The sequence below is a fragment of the Ambystoma mexicanum genome, chromosome 2p, assembly GCF_040938575.1.
Source record: "Ambystoma mexicanum isolate Mex_15411 chromosome 2p, UKY_AmexF1_1, whole genome shotgun sequence".
Lineage (NCBI taxonomy): Eukaryota > Metazoa > Chordata > Amphibia > Caudata > Ambystomatidae > Ambystoma > Ambystoma mexicanum.
In genome coordinates, this window is record NC_090923.1 from 767,466,630 (window position 1) to 767,487,115 (window position 20,486).

Here is a 20,486-nt window from a genome sequence, read left to right on the forward strand (position 1 = left end):
GGAATATGACACATCACCTGCAAAGAAGAACGCTACACGGTTCATATCAGAATAGGAATTTAATGCACAACAAATTCACCAAGCCCATACAGCCATCAGGCCATGAACTCCAAAATACATTTCACCATTGTGGGCTGCATCCGCAAGAAATGACCAGCTACTTCTCGTGTGACGCCCTGTACCCTCATGGCACACAGGGGCTACATTCTCGTACGAAAAGGCAACATGGAAGCGCCTCGACCCGCAGGGCCGTCCCAATAGGGAGGCACTAGTCCAGCTGAAAGGCCGAAATGTTGCTCCTAGCCACCAGTACTGCGTAAGGGCATGTGGCCCATTGGCGATCGTCCCATAAGATTGTAATGCTGCTCCACTGATTAACACGAAGCAGCAGGTGTCGGGAGTAAAATCCATCTGCAGGAGTGGCATACAGATGGCAGTGGCAAAAGGGGAGGAGATACCTGTCACCCAAACGAAATGAAAAAGAATAGTATGGCCATCAGAACTACATTTGAATTACTCACTTCACTGATCACACCAAATCCACAGCCATATGCATGCTAGCCCACTCCAAAGGATCATCACCAACCAAAAACCACTAGCGAATCATAACTATCTATATCGAGGTGAAAACACCATCACAAACGCCTGCTTCCATACTCACATGACATGTGAAACTTCCATTGAGTCTGTGCGTAATGCAGCCTGCAAAATCCACTGTGCCCCAGCCCGTAATTCCAGTGTTGTGAAGCAACATGTAATTGGGAACGTCCGGCCTTATGGCCCACTTCGCTATTGCGCATCCCATACTATTCATATCAATCATTGCATCCTCGCCATGGCCCCTGTCCCAAGGACATTGAACAATAGAACGTTATATTTGCAGTCAGACCTGTGGGCATCTCCTCGCCGCTAGCTGAAAACCGAAAGCGCTGTCCTTCGAATTCCTCATTTGCAACATCACGTCGAAAAGGCATCTGTGGCCGCTTGAAATCACAAATTCATCCATCTAGTGCGGCTGTGTGTGAAAATGGCAACTGCCTTCACTCACAAATGGGACGCCCCGCCCGTCGGTGAACCTCGGTGCAGTGTTGCATGAGGGTCCACCGTTACTCGAGTACTACGTTCCACTGACCCTTCACAAGTCTGTTCGCGACTGCAAAGATAGTATGTGAAACAATGGGACCTAAGCAGAATGAACATATCAACCAATGTTACACTGCCATCGGGTACAAATACATGATTGTAATGGCAAGATGCCATTCGTCGAATTGCAGCGTTGTGTGCGGGACGTGCTCGCCCAAAGGGGAGAGCAGCTTGCACAGGTGGAATGAATCACCACAGGTGGAGGCTATACAGCCTGGAAACACATAAATTGCACACCCAACCCCCTCCCACAACCACACCCACTCCGAAATGCTACCGGCAGGACTAGCCATGTTGGCCCTGGGGGACCTGATAGCACTGCAAGTACTCCAACTTCAAGAAGAAGACGAATACCGACTACAACCGGCCGCACGGAGGAGACGCAGGAGGAGGAGGAGGAGGAGGGCAAGGCAGGGCCAGCAAGGGCCACCAGCACAGCCACTACCACCACGCAGGCAGCCCGCAATCCCACGCCTCCGAGCACATCAGTTCGACCTCACTGATGAGCAGATCCACACCCTCTACCGTTTGGACCGGGACACCATAACCGCCATTGTGGACATGACACAGGCTGACCTTGCCAGCATGATAGATAGCCCAACCGCCATCCCACCCCTACTGAAGGTGGTGTCTGTACTCCACTTCCTGGCCACAGGCACCTACCAGCACACAGTCGGACAGTTGCATGGCATTTCATAGCCACTGTTCTCACGGACACTATTGCAAGTGCTCGATGCCCTCCTGCAGCACGCAGACGACTACATCTCTCTACCACGCTCGGAGCAGGAAATTACAAACACAAAAGTGGGATTCCATGCACTTGCCGGCATACCGGGTTGCATTGGTGCCATTGACTGCACCCATGTGGAATTGGTCGTCCCACATGCCATGGAGGCCCAGTACCGCAACCGAAAACAATTTCATTCTCTGAATGTACAAATGGTGTGTGACTCCAACAGGACCATTACACATTGTTGTGCCCGATTCCCAGGATCAACCCATGATTCTATGGTCTTGAGGAACTCTACAATACCACGCTACATGGAGCGACACGCAGGGAACAGATCCTGGCTACTCGGTGAGTCTCATTTCAAGCATGATAATGTGGGGTATGTGATGCGGCAATGACCTAGCAGGAGGGGGGGGGTGCATACGTAGCAATGGCATTCCTCAAACATCCTTTATTGTCCACATACAGGTGATGCCGGGTATCCACTGAAGAGATGGCTCCTTACACCACTCCGGAACCCACGGGACCAGCATGAGGAGGACTACAACCATGCCCACTCACGTACCCGTGTAGTCATAGAACAGGCATTCGGCCTACTGAAGACTCGTTTCCACTGCCTCAGCAGGTCTGGCGGGGCACTCCTGTACCGCCATGAGAAGGTTGCAAAGATGGTCATGGCATGTGTCATGCTACACAACATGTGCGTACGTAGAAATGTGCCCATGCCCCCTGACGCAGAACTGCAAGCACCTGAAGATGGTCATGATGAGGGTGGGGATGTGGCAGCACCTCAAGGAGTCCCCGAGGCACAGGAGGGCCGTGACATTCGTCAGCATATCATAGATGCATGCTTCTAGCACTCACGCCTGGTGGCTGATACATGGACACGGGACTTGTGGCACTGTGTGTGTCTGGTACATGCACAATATGGACTGTACGCCTATAATGGCCTCGTACACAAAGATCAATGTCCACACATCTCATTGGATAATCGTGCATTGTTTATGGCATATGTGAAATCATGTTACACACCCCATCGACCCGCCACCCAAGTGAGCCCAACACACCCCCTCCACCCTCCTACCTCCCCCCCGAACACCAGTGTCCATAGATGCTCATTGTCAGTGGGCAGTCGCTATTGCAAGCCCCCTCTCCCGGTATCAGGGGCACCCCTGGCTGTGGAGCGCAGGTTCCTCCCTGATCTACGTTGGGGGCTGCCCTGGACGGAACTTGCAACGGATGATGTCTCTGCCTGCTCACGTCCATGCATGTCCCTAAGGGTTTGTGAGAGCTCAGTGAGCACACGGCGCACAGCGGCAAGTTCGGCACATACGTCTTTGGACGTCGCATGCAGTTCCCCCCTCAGGCTCTCGGTGCTTCTCTCCATTTGTACTCTCAGGCTCTCGGTGCTTCTCTCCATTTCTACTCTCAGGCTCTCGGTGCTACTCTCCATTTGTGCCCTTAGTGTCTCTGTACTTCTCTCCATTTCTGCCCTAAGTGTCTCAGTTGATGTTTCTATGGCTGCCTTAGTGCCCCCACATTCATCGGCATGGTCCTTGAGGAGCGTGGCCAGTTGCTGCTGTTGCACGATTACCTGGTCGAGGGACTGTTGCCTCTGCTGTGCCATGGCCATTTGCGGTGGTGTCACAGAGGGGCTGGTCACCTCATGTTGCCTTGCCACAGGGCTTGTGGGGGATGGCCAGTCGTCGTCTTGTGGGTGCCCCTGCGTGGTATCCTCATGGTGTACGGGATGGAACAGACAGGGGGATTGAGACAGGTCATGGATGGATCTGACTTCGACATCCCCGTTTTCTGTGTCGGAGCATGCTGCCATTAATGCAGTGTCACCTATGGTGCTGCTGCCACCAGAAGCAGTGCCTACTGTGGCATCCATTGGGGGGACCTGTGGTGGTGCTGTTGTGGGCATGCTGGGTGCTGGGGTGCCTGTTGGAGTTCCCTCCTGTGTGCTGCCACTTGATTTGTCCTGCTGCCGTGTCTTGATGCGTGCAGCTGAGGTGGAGGGTCTTTGGCCGTTGGTCTTGGCCCTCTTTGCAGGTGTGCTGGTAGGGGTGTCCTGGAGCTCGTCGTTTGAATCGGACCATGTGGTGGAGTAGAAGAGGGCAAGCGTTATTGATGGGTCTGTGGGAATTGGAATGGCAATGTATCACATGCATTGGGGTGGTACCTGAGGGTGATTTGGGTTGGGGCCTTGGAGGTGGTTTCTTTTTTGTGTGGAGTGAGGGTGCAGTTGTTTTGCAGCCTGCAGTTAGGGTGTGCCTGCTGCACGTGTAGAGAGTGTTTTTGGGATTTTTAATTATTTATGTATTTAATGTGAGTTTTAAAGTGTGCTATCGGGCCTATGTATGTGGACGTTCTCCTGGACATGTGTTACTGTTGCACTATGTGGACACGTGGTACTTCACATGATTGGACATTGTGGTTTTAGCATTGTTTTATTTGGGACACCTACCTGATTCTTCGGATGTCTGCACTCCTTTCTCCATCCCTCCGACTCCCTCGATACTCTCCATTCCAATGGTGGAGGCACAGATTTCTTCCCAGGGGGTCAGCTTGATGGGTGATTCCGATCCTCCCCCGGTAGCTGTGGCAATGTTGCGGTTGGCAGAAAGTATGCTACGGACGCGGATCCGCAGGTCGTCCCATCGCTTTCTGCATTGCTGTGGGTTGCGGGGTGCGGTCCCCACCGCACTTACCCGCTGTGCCACCAGGGCCCATATGGCCTTCTTGTTCGCAAGTGCCGTCCTGGTCATTTGCGTGGAGAAGACGACGGCGGCATTCTCCTGGAGGGTCTCTGTGAGCACGGTGAGTTCCTCACGGGAGAAGTGGACCTGCCGCTTGCGGTCGCACGCTTTCTTCGCTACTTTTCCCATTTTTCTTGGTTTCACTAGGGTGGATTTCGGGTTGGGATGTGTCTCAGGGTAGTATTTTTAATGGTTGTGTGGAAATAGTGTTTTTATAGGTGTACGGCGTGATGTTTCCCGTTCCGGGACCATGTTTTTACTTCCGTTTCCGTATATTTACGGTCACCGTACTTTACGATTGCCGCTCATTGCGGTGACCGCTAAGAGGGGTGGCGGAATTGCACCTAGGGCGCCGTACGGCGGCGGTGTGGGCCGTTTTGGGGTCATTTCCGCCATCGCGGACCTTGCACTTCCGCCATGGCGTGGTGCTCGTGCCCGATGGGTCGGAATGAGCCGCACTTTGCTCCGTCGTGCAATGGCGGAAACGCTATTTACGCTATGGCGGTCCGGTCGGTTGATTTCCGCCAGGGTCGTAATGAGGGCCAATATCAGTTGCAGAATCAAGTGTTAGGTGAAAGTATTGTCTATACTGTTCCCTAGGTATTTCAAAAGCTTTGCAGAATCTGCGATACTCCTGCATGCTGATAATCCAGTTCAGAGGGGTTTCCCGTGATCACAGTGCAGAAGTCTCACACACTGGAAGTGAGTATCTGTAAAGTGAGGTGCATGTTCGGATAATTGAGTTTATCTTTACAGTCAGTCAGGATAAAATGTTCATTTTATGAACAATGTCTTTTTAGCATTTGAAAGGGATAAATGCAGAAGTGTAAAGGGAGAAAAAGAAAGCTGGCCTGCTGTTGTGTGTTTGTTTTTGTTTCTTCTGCCAATTTTGTTGGGAAACAAAGTCTGTGGTAAGATAAGAAATGTGCATGTTTTGTCATGAATACAGACGGTGAGGCAATCTAACGTAGAGGTGCTATTTTGTATTAATGTTCATACCGCATAACCTGTTTCAAATAATAGAGCATATAAAAGAAAAGCATTTTAAAACTGAATCAGTGTTTTCTGTATCTAAGTGTATTCAATGAAAAATAGGGAGTGAATTTACAGGGACAAGTTCCAGTGTGTCAAAAGAGGTAACACATTTTACTGCAGGTGGTAAAACAGGAGGTAAAGTTTGGGGTCCTTAGCAAGTAAGTTTAAAAACATATGATGCATGTGTGACTGATGAATCATTCACAATGAAAAATGTTTTCTGAACAAATCTGTCAAAGACAGTAGTCCAGTTTCGTAGATAAGTGGTTGGAGTGTCAGTTCGCACTGTTGAGTTTCCACGTGTACAAAGCCTATTATTCTGTGTTTAGAGTTGACGCTAAACAGAATATAGGAATTAGAGCAGAGTCTTGTCACGCCCTATAGGGCAGTATTATAATAGCGCTAGTCCATTGTACGACCATTTTACCATGGTACTAAAATACCACCAAATTAGGTATAGCCCTCTGACAAAATCCCTAACATATTTTTGTGCATTGGCCAGAAAACCCCCCTGAACTGGATTATCAGCATGCAGGAGTATCGCGGATTCTGCAAAGCTCAGCCACCCACGAAGGAAACAGCTCAAGGCCTCTGCTTCCTGGAAAATCTTGCACTGCACAACCTTTGCCAGTCACTTGCTTCTCTGCCTGCTGCTCTGCTATTCTGTCATCTGACCCACACCCCTTCTGTCTCCATTATGTATATGCTAACCCTGTAATTCTCACTAAAACCTCCCTTTTTCATGATGCATACACATCACCTGAGCTGTTGGGCATTTGTTCCCTCAGAGAACCACCTCCCAAAGATGTTTGTATTAATTTGTTTCCTGCAGCACACAATAGCGCCTTCTACAAATTGCATATTTTTCTTTGCAGCTTGTGTACTGAAATCACAGCTAACACACTCTGCCTGCACATTTTAACTCTACTGTAAAAATAGCACATTACTTTTGAAATTTCATCTGAACCTCGTTTGCACTGCTTTGTTAAGGGTAAATTATCAATGAATAGGAAAGGTGTTCATTGTTAGTTTGGGTTATATACACAGTGCAAACTGGACAGATGACCTATTCACCCTTAAGTGGATCATTTTAAAATGTGCTTACTACAAAAAAATGCACTTCCATTTGATGTCTGTATTCCAGCTATTTAATGTGTGTACTCTATTTACTGTCATAATGTAATGTCATGGCCCACTTACTGCCCCTCATATACCATATCCATATATCTCCATTATCTCACCTCTCCTACAGTCCCCAATTCCAAACCCTCTTTTGTCCTGATAGACATGAGGCAAGAAAGTATGATTCTGCAAAACGACCTGGGAACACTGCTACAAAACCATGATGACTGTATGTATTGTAGAGATAGTGTGACAAAAGTTGATGGTTCACCTGCAAAGAAGAAAAGCAGGATTGAGCCATATTAATACTAGGATTAGAATAAAATTCTCTGTGCATATAAAAACATGTGAATTGGGAATATCATAGGGGTATTACATCAGCTACGTTAGTTGTACAGTATGTGCAAAAGCGGGGGCGCCTGTTCATGCTGATGGCCCCTGAGGGAGGGGGAACCTGATTTGTACTGTCTGTAAAATGTTGCCATAAAAGCTATTGGATGGCTATGATCATAATGGGTGAATAAACCATGATATAGGAGAAGTTCAGGAACAATAAATTATACCTACAGTGTTATAATTAGGTATGCAACTGAGAGTTTGTTATTTAGCTTTTAGACATCAGAGAGGGATATCACCTTCTATTGGCTGTTGGCAATAATCGCACTGACAGCTTCTACTCAAAACAGACATGCACTAACAGACTGCTGATGCAGCACTTTTGGAAGCTCTCAGGTTCACTGAGTGAAGGCCACCTGTACCCCCATCTTGGATTGTACTGGCCTAAACCTGCTTGGACAATGGGGTACTATTCTTGACCTGATGTCTACCAGGGGGCATCAGCCCCACATCCCTCAACTGAGGAGTAAAATACCAGAGATCAACAGATTAGAGTGACTGACCCGAAAATGAAGAAACACACAGTCCAAGGAGGATAGACAGAAACTGAAGAAGGACTAGGATTGATTACAGTGTGTCCCATTGATATAAATGGAAGACGGGGATACCTAAACAGATGGATGAACAATGTAAGAAGACAATATTGTGAGGGGATATAAAGTGGGTTGATAGGATGATATCGGTTTATGATGGTTGCCACCTGATAATAAACGCAGCCTTGCTTGAAGGTTCTTATACCGAATAAAAGCTGTTTGACTGACTGGCTTTGTCCATTTCTGATAGACTCCTGAGTCTTTTTGTCTGCTTTTTACGTTTGTAGGTGAGATTAAGGCATTGATGATTATTTTTGTGGTTAATTGTGATGATGATGCAAAATAGGGTAATATCATTCTTGACTATTTAAATTACTTGAGCATCAAATAAGTCTCCAAGGCCTCAATAGTCTCTCCTATTACCTCCTCGCTCCACCACCACCTTGATCTCCCATCCTATCTCTTTCTTGATTTCTCATCCTACCATCTCCTTTTCTATACCCTCAGGTATCACTCCACCAACCATTGCCTCTAAAAAATGTACAACACCTCCACCAAACCTACAATCTACTCTTCCTGTTTTACCTCCAGCCTCATCCGATGACTCGCCAACCTTCTCCTACAACACACCTTCTGTCTACTTTATATCTCTCAGACCAACCTCCTGACAGACGTCCATCTCTGCCTCCTCAGATTCGGCTGATACCTCTCACAACTGTACCAATAGAACATCAATTTCCTTACCCTCAACAGCAGGGCAGTTTCCTCCTCCTCCTGCCTTCCAGCTCCTCTTGATAATCTTCTGATGTAATTTATCACAGCAAGAAACACAGATTTGGTTGGCCTGTAAATACAGCCTTTTCTAGCAATTTGCTTTGGAACGTGAGCTGTGAAATAATGCATTAGTATCCTTGGCATGTTCTGTCAAGATATGTTTGTGTAAGAAAAGAGCAGTATACTGCATTTTGGTGCACGTCCTTTGAGTAATAAACTGTGTGTTAACTGATGTGTACAGATCGCCCCAAATGGGAGTGGCTAGGGTTTTGATTTGAGGAATGTCATTGAAGACTTTTAAACAATAGTTTTGTTATCAGGTGCAGATATATGGTCAGCAAAGTAATATTTATAGTGAATTTGGGTAATAGTTAAGGTGTTTCCAGCCTGAGGACAGTTCTGTCTGTGCCATTTTTCTGCAGTTGTCAAAATCTTTTATTTCTTTTTACTTTTTGTTTTTTAATTCCAAGCTCCTCCAACATGAGCCATTGTTGTGATGGATGCTTTGCTTTAATGGGTTTGACTATTTTGGTTGGGGTGATGATTTCCAAGGCTCTACAATGACAATTTTGAAAATTTCAAAAAACGAATATAGGGTCAGGAGATAAATTGGAGAGTGCCAATGTGGGCTTAGCAGTGACTTGTGAAAATAAATGTAACTTGCATAGAATTGCTTTGAGTGACTGAGGTTGTCACACGTTCTTGGATGCTTTTTATGTCGTGGTATATGGAAGTTTATTGCATGCACATCAGATCAGACCATCACAAAGGGATGGGCAGAGATGAATACAAGTTCTGCCCATTGTGTATTCAACAGTGTGGGTAAGGCCTTGATGCAGTTTGGTAAATCCAAAGTCTCAAAAACAAGTAAGAAATGATTTGGTCTAGGAAAGGTGATGTGTGTAAACCAGAAAACCAGAAATTAACGTTAATTAGGACTATTAGATGCAGAGGATGGTTGGGATAGGTGATGGGGGTTTGCATGCTACATGAGGATTGATTCAGCTAGTGTTGTGGACTCAGCAAGCCTTATCTTGGGGTCCATTTAAGTTAGTGGTGATGCCTCTGCCCAATAGGGACACTGCAGTGATCTAAAAAATCAGAAATGTTTGGGAAATGCGGATTGGAAAAAGGATAGGGACATCTCATCTCAGTTAAAAAGCCTGCTTTTCAATAATGATGTGCCGTCATTGTTGGCAATCAGGTTTCACTTAGAGCAGCACATTATACCAGGCAATTAGAGTGGGCGGCTGTCCTGGTCCCTACAGCACTTACCGTGTGGCTGTAAAAGTACTGTGTTAAGTGCAGATTTCTGAATCTCACCCATGTGTGAATTAACCTTGTGGGCAGGAAACAGAAGGCGTATGGCACGTTTAACCTCCCATCGCTGTCTTTAGCTCTACAATCCCTGGCATGTGATACTGACTGCATTTAGGAAAACGCAAAAATCAAAGCAATCAGATTAGTGAAAAAGTTATGTGACTATGCATAGTACCTGAACAAAAGTCGGGAATAGTATAACAGTGTTCTGCTCTTTGACTGTGCCGTCTCTGTGGTCTCCACCTGCAAATGTATGTGGTGTAAGGGGGGCTAAATATAAATTCACGAAAAAAAGTCGTCATTTTCATGTGTCGGAATAATAGTGGTTGCTATAATTACATAGATTCCTTTGATGGGTCCTGGATCCCCGAAGGTCCGGTACTCTGCCCCATTATATGTATGGCAGCTGGGGATTTGAAACAGGCTACTCTGATACCTGGGTAATAGGCTAATCAACAATACTTAGCTACAATGAGCTGCTCCATTCATAATCAGGTTGTGACATTTACAATTAACAGTTTTGCTAATGTATAAATTATGCAAGTTAGGTCACCTGCTATGTGTCTTATTGATCATTACATGTCGGTATCTGGGTATAGCTCGAGAGAACCATGCAACATCATTTAATACACCATTTCTGAGGGTGACACTTGTATGTCATATAATGTCCTGAAGATGATCACTTAGACACACAAAATAATGTGTGTCTAATGTAATACAACATATCTGATAGCGTCGCATATAATCCTATCTCCAAGATAATGACATGACGTGAGGGTTCTGCAATCACATTGTAACATTATTAAAATTATTATTGTGACAAGTTAACAACTTGTGTGCTGTGAACAGGCCCAACCGGGCTTTGAGCTTTATACCACAGTATACAATTCATGTAGGGACATGCCCATGGGTCAGTTTAAACAGGTTACATAGTGGATGAATAGACAACTATCCCATTGTTCATGTTTAGGGCCTGTGTGCGATACGGCTGGACTTCATAGTCTAATCACGCAAAGTAGTGCAATACAACATACCTAGTGGCACTACTTATGTAAAAGCATATAATCCCATCTTCAAGCGGATGATGTGGGACTCTGCAATCAGTGTGGCATTGTGGAAATTATCAATGGAACAATTAAACAATGTGCATGCCGTGAACCGGCCCAACTGGGCTTTCAGTTTATAGCCCAATATACAATTCATGTAGGAACATACACATGGGTCGGTGGAATCGGGTTACACAGTGAAACAGTAGACAACTATCGCACTGTTCATGTTTAGGACCTGTGTATGAGGCTGGACGTTATGGTCTATGGGCCAGCATAATGCCATGCTAGCTTGCCTACCTAGACATGCTCAATGTTGCTGCGTAGGTTAACCTTTCTCATTTTATAACAAAAAGCAGTTAAAATTCACTTCCTCAATAAGGACATTGGGAATGACTGTGTCTCGCCCGTCGATCCAGTAAGTCTCTCCCTGTGCCTGTCTTTTGTTGATGCTCATCCTCCGGTTCTTTTCATTCACCACCTCCAAGATTTGAAATCTTATCTGTGACAACTAGTGTCCCTGTTCTAAAAAAGTGTCTAGCAACTGATGAATTGTGGTTGTGTGTCCATATGTTGGATTTATGTTCATTCCATCTTACACAAGCTTTCCTGGATGTTTGCCCTATAAGTAGGAGGCCAGAAGGGCATTTAATGCAGTATATGACGTTCCTGGAATTGCAAGCGGAGAAACATCTTAGAGGTATTTTTTCACCTGACCTGGCATGAATTACATCTTCAATAATATTGTTACAGCTATTGCAGTTTAGGCAAGGAAATATGCCCTTATTTTTTGATGATGGCTGAGATGGTGTTTTCTGAGTTGTTCTCACTAGCAAGTTCCTCAGAAGGCTGCTTCTTCCGTGGCTGAAGAATGGTTTATCACTATTAAGTGACTGTTGTTTGGTGTCGCATGTGAGTAAAGGCCAGTGTTTGAGGATGATATTTCTGATCCGGGATGTATTTGTTGATGTATACAAGTGGTGTATCCTCTTAGTTTCTCAGTGTCCTCTTGGTTATTAATAGGAAGCACCTGTCTTTCTCTTCTGCCTTTACTCTGGCCAAAAGTAATTCTTCCTGATGGTAACCTCCATTTTGGAACATATGCTGAAACCATTCTAGCTCTGTCCTGCACCTCTCATTGTTGTTGATTATTCTTTTGATCCTCAAGAGTTGGCTGTAGGGTAGCCCACACAATGTAGAGAGTGGATGGAAGCTCACCCTAAGTAACCGGTTGTTCTGATCTGAGGGTTGAGTGTAAATGGTAGTGGAAACGTTTGAGGCCTGTGGAGTTACTAGTACATGAAGGAAGTGCCGGCATGGTGGCCTGATCTCATGGGTGAACTGAATCCTACTATCAACCAACCATGTTCAGATTTTGCAGGAATGTGCTAGTTCATCTTTATTCCACTCCCATACCAGGAACAATTTGTCAATATAGCGACAACCACATACAGGGTAACTATTATAACTCACATACTGTAACCCTGTCACCAGAGGAACGTACTATAACACACATAGGTGACATTTGATTAATACTAGTATGTTTGTGCCCTGAATGAATCAAATCTCTAACTAAACTCGCTCTGTCCCTCAACGAAGACCTGCGCTGCCCCTGGTTGGAACCTGCCCCTACGGAGAAGTGTTGCACCGCACTTTCTAACAGGGATAGTACAAGAGTGGACTGTCCCTCCACTAAACTGCCACTATTGATTTATCAAAGAAAAACACTCACTATTTTTGCTTTCAGGTGCCAATTACTAGCCTGAAGGGAAGTGTTTCTGAGATCCACATAAAGCATCAGCACATAGTAAAACAATAAAAGATCAAATTCAATGTCGCTAAATGAAACACATCTAACATTTGCGGAAGGGATTTTAGGTTTTAAGGTACCTCGCCCAAGTATGTTAGCATGCAGTTTCAAAACAATCAGCTTTTAAATTCCTCCAAAGTCAAAAGTGACACATCTGAATTTAAAAAGAAAGGACCATATAGACATTTTCTAACCGGTATCCCTAGCGAGATCACTCAAAAGGATATCCATGGTGAGGGTCGACCGGTTTCAGTGGCATTTCATTCGCCTTCTTCGGGACCAAATACACATCTGCTTTGGTTAAAGGAATAGATAAATCCTCCTGTTCACAATCAATTATTGTAGTTGGACAATCATCAACCTAAACAGAAGGACAGAGGACACTTTTCTTTATGATCTAAGCACAACCTGTGCTTCTGCACACATTCAATGTAAAGCCATTTTTAAATGATTCTCCATGTACGCATTCACAGAAGTAAAGGCTCAAAGAAATGCACCAACCTGGTTTTGTTTTCAAAGATGTTAAGTCTGTAATTAGCATCCATTTTACAATGACTGGATCAGTCTGACTCTTTTCAGTTTCATCAATGTTGTCTGAAATCTGTGATGCCAAACGAGATGGCAAAGTGGGGTGAGGGAGGGTATGTGTGTCCTCAACTTAGAAATGGTCAGACTGCACATGACTTCTGACCCACTCTTTACATTAATCTAGTTCTATTCAATCCAAAGCATGCATCTGCATACCAAATTCAGTGTCACTGAAAACACTTGGAAAAACTTCAAAAGTGACCAGCCACTCACCTCACATATGGCCTGTTGTTGGCCCATACGTAGTGTAATGTGGGGGCCGCTAAAATGCCATCCACATCAGAGTCGTGGTCTCTGGAGTATTATTTGCCTCATCGGCTTATTGGGCCTATTAGTTCAAAGACAAATCACAGAGCACAGGGATTGCGATCCCAGAGGCTATGGACTCTGAGTGTCATCGAAATTGCTATAAAATTGCTATTCCTGCATCATGACATGAAGTGTACCGGGATTTTACCTCCTGGTTAACGCATTCCTTGCCCCCTGCCTTTCACTGCACACCGGATGTGTATTCGAAAAAGAGACGCAGCCCTGGTTACCAGTATCCATTTATTTCATCCGTGACTATAGCAGTCATGTGGCGGTGGTCACATGGTCTGTGTTAGTCTTAGCCCGCAAGGTATTAACACCCAGGCGGCCATTTTAGAGAGGAGTTCAGTTATTGAAGTATTTTGGTATTTGGTATTTACTTTATTTGTATGGTGCTCCAAACCCAGGGGTAGACGGGTGCATAAGGATTTGGTTACAGCGTTGCGAAGTATCTTTGTGTTGCATACTTCGTACATGTTTATAGAATATACATATATATACAGTTATCAATATACAGAGCATATACAATACGCATAATATACAATTTTCAGTATAAGTATAGTACCTGAACCAGTTACCGCACAGGGACTGGTGTTAATGGCGCTATTCTTTGTTTAAGAGCCATCTGATGACCTACTTCCTGAAGATTTGGAAGGATTTGACAGTTTTGATGTTGAGCGGTAGGGTGTTCCAGAGTATGTCAAAACTCATTTCCAAAATGGTTTTCGTTTTGGTTTCTTTATTAGTCAGTCAATAGTCCTCTTTCAATATGTATTGTTGCTGATGAGCAGGGGGATAACAATGAAAAAGCTATTGCAACAACTGCCATTAGAGGACAGGGCTCATCACATTTGATGGATGATTGGATATTGCTGTCCTACTAGCAAGGGTCACCAGCATACTTCATACAGTCACAGTGGCATGGGTATTATTAAGTCCTCAGTGCCCCCTTCACACAAGTGCATACAATGGAGATGATCACCCAAATCGGACTCCAGTGGCGATAATTAGTTTCCCTGATCTATATAACGGAGAAACTAGCTCCAGCAGACACAGAAATACCCGTAGTAACCACAAAAACTAACACCACATGCGCAGAAGTCGACCAGGATACATGTGTTCTTGGTCTACACGGTCAGCCCATCCCTGCCCCCATCAACATCAAGCTTGCTTCAAACTTTCTCTGCTTAGGAAACAATATTAAGACCCATCTGTTCAAGGGATGCCTCCAGACAAGATAAAAGCGATACTCTTCCTACTAGAATACACCAAAGCTTGATCTCACCAAATCGAGATAATCATTGATGTCATAATTGCAATTGTTCATTTATAATGTGCTTAATAGACCGGGATTCAAACCTGTGTTGCTATGAGTTGGCTTACTTCCAAGACAAATGCTTTGCCCATGAGCTATCCTGGTGCCCCAAGATGTTCCCACAATCTTAGTCAACCTCAGATAAGTTACTTCCCATTCTTTTACCTATCTTTTCATCACCTAATATTGTTCCTTGGTACAGCATCGCCTCATTGTTCCGCACCTCACTGCTTCTTGAAGCTACAGTTGCATTCACTAAATAATCCAGATAACACAAAAAATCACATACAAGGAAACAGGTTTCATTATGTAGTGATTTAATTGTTTATGAGGATATTGTCAATGTTATATGAACTGTGTTTTATTAGCATTGCCTGACATCAACATGTATTGGTGATAAACAAATAAGCAATACAACAGCAACTATCAGCTGAAAAAGGAAAAACTTGGATCAATGAAGATATGAATATGAAACCAGGAGCAAAAAAATAATAATTCTAATTAATATACATATACCTTTTGTTTACTAGAAACAAAAACTTTATTTTACAATTGGAAGCAGAGTATGCATTGGGCATGGTGGAACTATCTCACCTTCATACTGTGAAAAATACTAATTGAAATATAAAAAAATAAGACATAAGAAAAATGTCACCAAGGATTAAGCAAGTCTTTAACTATACCTGTAGTTACATTTACAGGTACCAATTTCAATATAATAAATGTCAGTGATGGGCACAACAAATCATACTCACTAACACAAGCAAGCAATTGATTGACAGCAAAATACGTTTGTATGTGCGAAGCCCCTGTGCGTTCACACTTTCATGAACGGGGAGATAGACACAGCTGGTATGCAGGTGGTATGTTGCCCAGGCCACTGATTGCTGGCCTGAGGTCAATGGACTCCGGATCAACGAGCGGTTTCACGTTGAAGTTCTGAAGGATGGTGGAAAAGAACAGGAACAGCTCCATGCGGGCTAAACCTTCTCCAACACAAATCCGTTTCCCTAAGAAAATGGGCAAAGAACAACTAATAAATATTTTTGAACAACAATGGTTAACGTCAAAGAAAGGTGCACCAATTTGTATTCTTGCCATACCCAGACACCTAATATCGTGCACCTCGACCTTTGATGAAGACTGCAAACAAGGAAATGCCCATTTGCCGTCAGCTTTAATCCCCAACTCTCCTTTTTAAAAGCACACCCAAAAGAGGGGCACAGTCTAGAAGCCCGGTCAGGAATTGGTGCCTTCAAATAAATTGATGTATCATATGTGTAATTTACAGAAGGAATCTCAGAAACTAAACAGTGTGCTGACAATACATGTCAGTATGTGTTTCACATATAATTATTTCCCCCATTATTGACGCATTAAACTCCTGTAATAAGAAATACATTTAACTGCATAGGAATTGCGTGCCACAGTGTGGCTAAACTCAAGAGGAGTCTCCTTTTCCAGTATGGCAATACAATGCCAACATGGCGGAGCATTCACTCAACCTGGGAGTGAGGATCAGTTGATATTCATTTCAAAGTGAAATGGCTGAAGCCTATGCACTGGGCCAAGTAAATGAAGTTTACATGCCGGAGCAGCATAGTCCCTCCAACGCTTTAAGAAGACTTCATTTGATTTAAAGACCAACAGAAAAGAAAGGTCTATTGAACTATAAAGATGATTTTAAAGAACCACTTTTCGATGTCAAGCAAGCCAATGAGACACTTTTGAATCTCATCACGAGTTGGGCGGAGTGGTTAAAATGCGAGTTTGGGGGAAAGTCAGAGCACTCACCTCCAGCTCTGAACTGACGGTGAATGCACCAATTTTCTGCCCATTTTTAGCACAATTACCACAGCACAATTGGCCCTGCTGTAATAACAACAAAAATGCTCTATGAAGTCCTATGGATTCAAAATAAATAAGGATTTACTGTGGTACCGCAATCTGTTATCCGGCGCTAATGGCATCGGACCAAGCTGCAGTAATGCTATTTGCACTGGGAGGTATCCTGAAGAAGCGGCTCCACTCCATGTTTTCCCGTGTTCACCTGAGAAGCCTTCTCCAGTCTCTCCCTCTCCCTCCCTCTACCAACCCCTACGGTATAACAAAACCCTTGAAATTCAAGGATAAAACTTTAGTTAAAGTGCAGTTAAGGTCAATAAACATAACACAATAAAACCCTTGAAATTCAGTGCATTGGAAAACCCAGGACCGGCTTAACTCAGCATGTTCCTGTTGCAAAGCGCAAGAGCGCTTATGTATTATAAGAGAAGGGATTCATAATACCATCCAAAATGGCATTATGGGGGGTATTGCATTATGAGGGAGATCAACAGGAATGCGTTAGTTAAGCTGGTCCTGATTACCCAATGCGATGAGTGTTGAGGTTTGTGTTGCATTATGTTATGTCACCTTAACTGCACTTTAACTAAAGTCGTCTCCTTGAAGAAAAAAAAAAAAACATTGAAAATGGGGAAGAGGAGGAGAGGTGGATCCTGGCTGGCTCTACACTACAGTTACCAGAATTCCCTGCTGCCACTGCCTGGTACATACCAGAGGGATTCAACCCTGCACACGTGCATTCAATCAGCCTCCCTGAAGATTGCTGAGGCATGAAAGCGCGGTAGGAGGAGAACATCTATAAACTGTTTGAGCTCACTGCTACTGGGACCCAGAGTAGCGCACTTCCACACACCTTGTTCTTTTTGTTTGCACATCTACCTGGAGACTGGGGCTCCAGAGTGGCTGCACCTGGCTACTCTTGCCTAACTTTGGAATGCCATACTGATGGTAAACCCCCCTCCCCACTGAGGGCTAATATTGAAAATGGGGGAGAGTTGGATCCTAGCTAGCTCTACACTACAGTTACCAGAATTCCCTCCTGCCACTGCCTAGTGCATACCAGAGGGATTCAACCCTGTACACCTGCATTAATTCAGCCTCCCTGAAGATTGCTGAGGCATGAAAGCACGCTATGAGAACATCCTTGGATTGTTTGAGCTCACTGCAGCTGGGACCCAGAGTAGTGCCCCTGCCACCCCTCTTGTTCTTTTTGTTTGCCCATCTTCCTGGAGACTGAAGCTCCAGAGGGGCTGTACCTAGGTTACTCTTGCCTAACTTTGGAGTGTCATACTGATGGTAACCCCCTCCCCACTGAGGGCTTATATTGAAAATGGGGGAGAGTTGGATCCTAGCTAGCTCGACACTACTGTTACAAGAATTCCCTGCTGCCACTGCCTAGTACATACCAGAGGGATTCAACCCCGCACACCTGCATTCAATTAGCCTCCCTAAAGATTGCTGAGGCATGAAAGAACGCTAGGAGGAGAACATCTTTGGACTGTTTGAGCTCACTGCAGCTGGGACCCATAGAAGCGCCCCCTCTTGTTCTTTTTGTTTGCGCATCTACCTGGAGACTGGGGCTCCAGAGGGGCTGCACCTGAGCTACTCTTGCCTAACTTTGGAGTGCTATACTGATGGTAACTCCCACCTCCTCCCCACTGGGGGCTAACATTGAAAATGGGGGAGAGTTAGATCCTGAATGGCTCTACATTACTGTTATCAGAGTTCCCTGCTGCCACTGCCTGGTACATACCAGAGGGATTCAACCCTGTACACCTGCATTAATTCAGCCTCCCTGAAGATTGCTGAGGCATGAAAGCACGCTAGGAGGAGAACATCCTTGGATTGTTTGAGCTCACTGCAGCTGGGACCCAGAGTAGTGCCCCTGCCACCCCTCTTGTTCTTTTTGTTTGCACATCTACCTGGAGACTCAAGCGCCAGAGGGGCTGCACCTAGGCTACTCTTGCCTAACTTTGGAGTGCCATACTGATGGTAACTTCCTCCCATTCCCCACTGAGGGCTAACATTGAAAATGAGGGAGAGTTGGATCCTGGCTGGCTCTACACTACAGTTACCAGAGTTCCCTGCTGCCACTGCCTGGTACATACCAGAGGGATTCAACCCTGCACTCCTGCATTCAGGCTCCCCGAAGACTGCTGAGGCATGAAAGCTCGCTAGGAGGAGAACATCTCTGGACTGTTTGAGCTCACTGCAGCTGGGACCCAGAGTAGAGCACTTGCCACCCCTCTTGTTCTTTTGTTTATATATATATATATATTCAGTGAAAAAACTTTGTTAAAGGGACGTTATGGATCAAAGTAAAACCAAACAACCCCTGAAATTCGGCAGTTATGGTAACATAAGCAACCATAACTCGTGCCACCGTGCACTGCTAACACTAACACCCAGGACATCAAAGATGACATCACAAATTTCATTGATGACATCACTGATGACATCACATGTGCATTTACTTTTCATAAAAACTCTGTACAAGGGATTCTTATAATGCTGACCAAAAACTGTCAAGGATCATTGGGATAAATATCATGAGCTAATTAGTGCATTAAGCAATGCATTGATATAAATAGCATTCTATTATGAAGTTCTATCCAGTATACTAAGCTACTCATGCAGAAACATAGGCAGTGTGTGCAGCATACATGATGAAGGTGCCATATTCATAATCTTGCCATGTTGAATACTGAAATGATAACTGCTTTCTTATTAGAGTTTGCGTACTGTGAAACATGTAATAAGTAGATAATAAAACCCACTTAATACATAATTATTACAGACAAAACACAAAGAGACAACAACACATACAAATATGAGTATATACAGGGACAGTGAAGTAAACAAAAAAGCAGAAGTAGTAGCAGAAAGAGTGCATAACCTAACTGATTGTCTTTATGCAGAGAAACTATTGCTCTGTTTCCAAGCTGCTACTTACCATATGTATGTGTATCACATGATGTGACTGCACCCAAAGGAAAGGAGAGTGAGTATAATGTATACAAATATTAGCATATACAGGGAAGGTAGAGTAATAAAAATAAAACTATGAGAAAGTGCTGATAACCCTAATGATTATCTTCATGCACAGAAAGGATTGCTCTCTTTCAAGCCTGTGTCTTCTGCTATGTATATGTTTTATATGATGTGACTTGACCCTAAGTCTACAAATATAGTACCTTTTCAATTTTTACTTCCTGACTGTTACTGAAGAAAACTATGTGGCTTCGATATGTCAGTAAAGGATAAAAAGGGAGAGCCAACCATGTGATGTCATCAGTGATGTCATCAATGACATTTGTGATGTCATCTTTGATGTCCTGGGTGTTAGTGTTAGCAGTGCACGGTGGCGCAACTTATGGTTGCTTATGTTACCATAACTGCCGAATTTCAGGGGTTTTTCGTTTTATTTTGAACAATAATGTCCCTTTAACAAAGTTTTTTCACTGAATTTCATAGGTTTTTAGTAGCGCAACTTAACCATAACGTCCCTTTAACAAAGTTGTTTTACTGAATTTCATAGGTCTTTAGTAGCGCAATTTAACTATAACATCCCTTTAACAAAGTGTTTTCACTGAATTTCATAGGTTTTTAGTAGCACAACTTAACCATAATATCCGTGACTTCATATACATGTAACATAGAACATACTAACCCCTCGTAGTGATTTTCATGTCCACGGACTACCGCCATGTCCGCGGACATATCGAAAATCTGAGCTTGGTGAATGTAAATTTAAATAG

At 44.3% G+C, this 20,486-nt stretch overlaps 1 protein-coding gene across 1 annotated transcript in view; it reads right to left on the reverse strand.

The window, feature by feature from the left end:
- Positions 1-15,179: 15,179 nt before the first annotated feature.
- LOC138566772 (cytochrome P450 2G1-like) overlaps positions 15,180-20,486 on the reverse strand; it is a 747,200-nt gene continuing 741,893 nt past the window's right edge. The window contains exon 9 of the mRNA XM_069644419.1: positions 15,180-15,893. Within this exon, the coding sequence (XP_069500520.1) occupies positions 15,709-15,893 (185 nt within the window). The 3' untranslated portion in view covers positions 15,180-15,708. The remainder of the gene's footprint in view (positions 15,894-20,486) is intronic.